Here is a 4,930-nt window from a genome sequence, read left to right on the forward strand (position 1 = left end):
CAGCGCACACGCCCCAGCCTTTCAATAAATAGTCCTTGCCTCCCCGCCCCCCCTTAACGTTTATCTGTGAAAAGGGGTTTTAGAAGTCCATGCCAAGCCCAGTTTTGAATTCAAAAAAAAAAAGGATAAACAGGCCTACCATGGAATATTAGCAATGTGTATTTTCGACGAGCAAAGAGTTAACAGTCCCTACGCTTAAGCACCTTCTTTGGGAAAGGGGGATTAGGGGGAGGCTACATTCTTATTAGTTAAAATCACGAGCTCTTCATTGTTGGATTCCCCCATACTTGGGGGGGGGGGAAATTCAAGGCCAGCAGGAAGTAGACCAACACGTTAAATTTCTAACACCAATATAATTCAGATGCATTCACAACCATTTAAATACAGTATGCATTTGTATTAAGATTCCACATGGAGACATACTACATAATACATGCTTATCTCAGTACTCTCTCTTTAATGGGGATATTTTAGACGTATGGGGGGGGGGGGCTCTAGGTTTTGGATAGATCACTTGTGACATTAATAGCTCTGGGGAGGCTAATAGAGACAATAGGAGTTAAACGAACTCTTGAGAGATTACTAATAAAAGAGCCAATTATCATGTCGACTTGGAAAGAGCATCTCTTAAGATTTATCCCTTGCACATCTAATTTGACGTGACAAAGACTTCGCAGATGCAAAAATGAAACTTTAAACTCGCTAACAATATACTGATTGGGGTTAGAAATGAGAACAGTTTTATATAGCATCATCCTCTGGTGGTGCCTAGAATCCTGAAATGTAACGTTGCCACTATAACCAAGGGAAAAAAAAAAAGCTGCTGTGAATAGCATTTAATCCAGTAAACTTTATTTTACTCACTAAACGCAACATAAATTACAAATCCATCCAAATCACTTGACACTTTTAAAAAACAATTTCTGCTCAGAACAATTATGCTAATAAACCTGACATCTTCAAGAGGCTCATTTTAACCAAAAGCCAAATTTTTGCTAACCTAATTCACAAAGTTTAAAAAATCCTTCAACACCTAATGAGAAATTCAGTATAAGAACTTGAAAGGTTTTTTTTTTTCCCTCTCTGCTAAGGAGTGCTGTCTTTATCATCTGCCCCATATTAATAGTGAATTACTTGCATTGTTTTTAGCATTATACACTTCTTATAACACTTACGGCCACTCACGCAGTGGATTAACTGTTAAAACTGTTTCAAAATCGAAATGCCACTTCCAAATCTGCTCAACTATCACACATTTCATGTGTTTGTCCAGATATCATTAAACTAAATTAAATGGTCAAGTCATAAATCAGAACAAAGCTAGCCTGTTGCCATTACTAAATCATTTGAGCATTGCTGTTCTACGCCTATCTATTCGCTAATTCTGAGCCTTTAGGAAATCCTACTTGAAAAAAATAAATACACCTCTGCAAGTTCTTTTAAATAGCACTATGCCTGTAAGGACATGCTTGGAATGCAGAAGGAAATGGCTTACCTTTCTTAATTACAGTTTGATCTGGGATGTTAATACCCGGGTCTTCTACATGCTGCAACAAAAGGATACACATGGATGTAAGTGTATAATCAAAACAAAAGGAAATGAATATTTCGCGCAAGATAGGGGGAGGGGAAGGCGTAGAATCGAAATCCCCCCTCCCATCTGGTGACATTTATATATAAACATCTCATCTTGGCTTATTGGAATTTGGAGCTTTGCAGCTCAAGAGGTTTCACTGTACACCCACGGCCAATTTCTCGACCCCCAGCAAATAATCCACATTTGAAGGAGGTGCAGTGGGGAACAAAACTTTCTTTGGAAATTAAATCGAGTTTGGGAACACCTAATCTTTCTCACAGCCTGCTTAACCTTTCAAAATACACCTAGCTTTAGTTTGGCGCCTCAGTGGCTTCGGACTTCAGCGATTCCACTGTTGAGGCAGCAAAAGCCAGAGAAACACAATAGAAATGACAGAGGCGGGAGTGGCCTGGGAGTACTGGAAACGTTTTAGGTGACGTGATAAAGAGCAAACGTGTATGTGCACCTTCACTTACGGAGAAACAAAATAAAAATTTTAAGGACTACTGTCTAAATTGAATATCAAATATCAAATTGGATATGAAAACGATAGAAAGAAGGGAGGGGGGAAGCCTTTGAGGTTTCCCTGCTGTGTCCAGCAGCAGATTTGTTAGTGTGGGCTTCCTTTTTCCTTTTTTTTTTTTTTACAGATGGGTGGCTATACGTATGTGCTACAGTCAAAACGTGATTAGAAAGTAAAATGAAATCATGTTTTCTAATGCAGAAACTGACAGGCAATATAATGTCTGGCTGTGTTTACAAATTAGCACCAGGGCTGCTGAGATAGAAGATTTCGCAATCGTTACCAAACGCAGGCATTACCATTTAAAAAAACTATTACTTCCTTCTCTAGTCTTTGTCCAACAATAATACTGATTCAAACATTTTCCATTCTGTCTTGGATTTATGCTCCTGTTAATTGTGCCTGATCGCAATGATTCCGGGTGGATGGTACTAAGTTGCTTTATTACAGGTTTTATTATACTCAATGCTCTCATTTGTAACTTGCCTAAAGTGCTTCTGGATTTAAGTATAATTAAATTGAGAAATGTTCAGAAATGACTACTGCTGCAGTTCTTGTGTTTTAACTATATGGGGAAATATGATCCCTTTATGCATGCACCCTAAACCCATAAAGTAAATGTAGTGTGGCATAATACTTTTATTTGTGTTATTTCTAGACCTTATCCATACAGGGAAGACTGTTAAGTTTAAAACCCCACTGAGATATTAATGATTAAATAATTTTCACCATCGATTTGGTTTTCTTAAATATTTGGCGTTCGTTTTCATTAAAGGTTAACTGTTGCAGCAATGGGAAAATTGAAAACCCTTTTCTTGACCCAAATTCCTTTGAAAGAATTTTTTCTTCAAAGGTTGGGGGAGGAAAGGGGAAGAGCAGCAACTGGGTTTCCTTGTTTTTATTTTATCTTTTGGTTAATTTCTCCTATAGGCCAGTTTCACCACAAAGAGTGACTATACAGGTGTTAAGAATTCACACCAGCCACTTTGGAATTTTTTGCAAAGTAGAGCAATTCTAATTCGTGGTAAGTTTAAAAAGCTTGCAACGTTATTTTGCAATTCAAATATTTCCAAGGCGCAGACTAGGATCAGGACTCAGAGACTCTCCGGAAAGGGGAACTCAAATGGTCACAACTTCCAAGTTTGTTTTTTAATCGCCCTTCTCCCAACTATTCCTCCTCTCATTTTACTTTCCAAGAAATGCACTGTGTAATATGTTTCTAAAAACATGTATGACAACACACACATATGCAGGCACACAAGGCTTACTAAACCCCACCCTGGATCAAATGCCTACTTTCCTGCTTTCCATGCTAGGCTGCTAAACATAACCAACAAATTTCAGTGATTAACTAGGCCAAATGAGAAATGTAATAAATTTTCTATTTCCCTATGTAACTTAAATAATGTTTTAAATTCACCAAGCAAGCAGGTAAGTTCATCTGACCATTTTCTTTGCAATCTAATGCAGTAATCATTAAACTGTCAACGGACATATTGCTGCAATATTTGATGCAGTAATTTGAAATAGCATTTTAGCAAAAATCACATCCAGATACATTTCCTCTCCAAAGAAAAGCAGCATTAACAGAGCCTTTACAGCTTTAATAAAATTATTGGCTTGTTCTAATTCCATTTCAGGAAGGTTGTGAGGAAACCATAAATATGTAGAATTGAAGCAGAGATGCCGGTTTAAATTTAATTTCAGAAAGTATTTTCAAATTATCAATAGCCTGGTTTGCATTGCCAAAGAGTAAATGTGCTAATACCATGCTTATTTAGAAATCATCGAAAACTGCATTTATTGATAACTGAATTAGAGCTCAAAGACTGCATTGCCCAATAGTCTCAAAACATTAAAGTAATATGGGGGTGTAGCAGGTCCTGATGGGCGTTGGGAACCCAGCTAATGATTTATGAGGTCAGCACTTAGCACCCCTAGGAAGAGAAAAAAGGCTGCATTTAATGTCCTCCTGTTCGGATTTGCCACTTAGTATTCTTTAATCAGGGTAGGGTATACACGTAACTTTCAAAGACCCCCTAGCACTCATAAAATCCGGTCAAAATAATTTTATCCGTGTGTCTTTTACACTTTCTTTTAAATCGATAGGGCATTTAAATGAGCTCTTTTGATCCACTCTAACACGTCTTTCAGGACTGGGAGGAGAAACCCCCACGTCAGACATAGCGGTGGAATCAGATCCTCTCATAATCGAAACAGTTTACTGTCGCCGAGAGGGGAAGGTAGCGTCCACGGTGACACTCGTCTGATTTATAAATGGTAACGCAGGCATTGTTTGAAGGAGCTCTGCGAACCATTGTTCTCCCGGCCGAACTCTCAACTACTTTTGAATCTTTGGCATGTGGTTGTCTAGGTGGGTGCTTAAAGGGTCCACCCGATAAAACAAAAGGAGATTTGGAGAAAGTAAACAGCGGAGAGGAGGAAAGCCCAGTCCCCGGGGCTGGACGTTCCAGGGGGGGACCCTTTCCTGGGCGTGAGTGAGCGGGGACCGCGTTTGCTCCCCCGCCGCCCCTGCGCGCGCGCGGCCTCTTACCGGCACGTCCTCGATGGCGTGAGGTAAGGAGTGGATCGGGAGGTCTCCGAGTCCGGAGCCAAGCCCGTGGGGGCCGTGCAGGAGGTCCTCGTGCCGCCGGTAGTCCCTGCGAGGATCCAGGCCCGACAGCTGGTGGGGCAGCCCCCGGTGCGTATGCAGGAGCCCAGACTCCTGGCTCTGCCTCTGACCGGGCCAGCCCGGGTGCTGCGGCTGCGGCTGGGCGTGCAGGGGGTTCAGTCTGTAGGGGTCGTTGACGTGGGAGTAAGGGTCCTGTGGC

General features: G+C 40.9%; 1 protein-coding gene across 1 annotated transcript in view; it reads right to left on the reverse strand.

Annotated features, from left to right (window-relative positions):
* TFAP2A (transcription factor AP-2 alpha (activating enhancer binding protein 2 alpha)) overlaps positions 1–4,930 on the reverse strand; it is a 16,731-nt gene that overhangs the window by 6,969 nt on the left and 4,832 nt on the right. The window contains 2 exon segments of the mRNA XM_010835886.1: positions 1,496–1,547; positions 4,654–4,923. Of these exon segments, the coding sequence (XP_010834188.1) occupies positions 1,496–1,547; positions 4,654–4,923 (322 nt within the window).

The sequence above is a fragment of the Bison bison genome, unplaced genomic scaffold (assembly GCF_000754665.1).
Source record: "Bison bison bison isolate TAMUID 2011002044 unplaced genomic scaffold, Bison_UMD1.0 scf7180017864053, whole genome shotgun sequence".
NCBI lineage: Eukaryota > Metazoa > Chordata > Mammalia > Artiodactyla > Bovidae > Bison > Bison bison.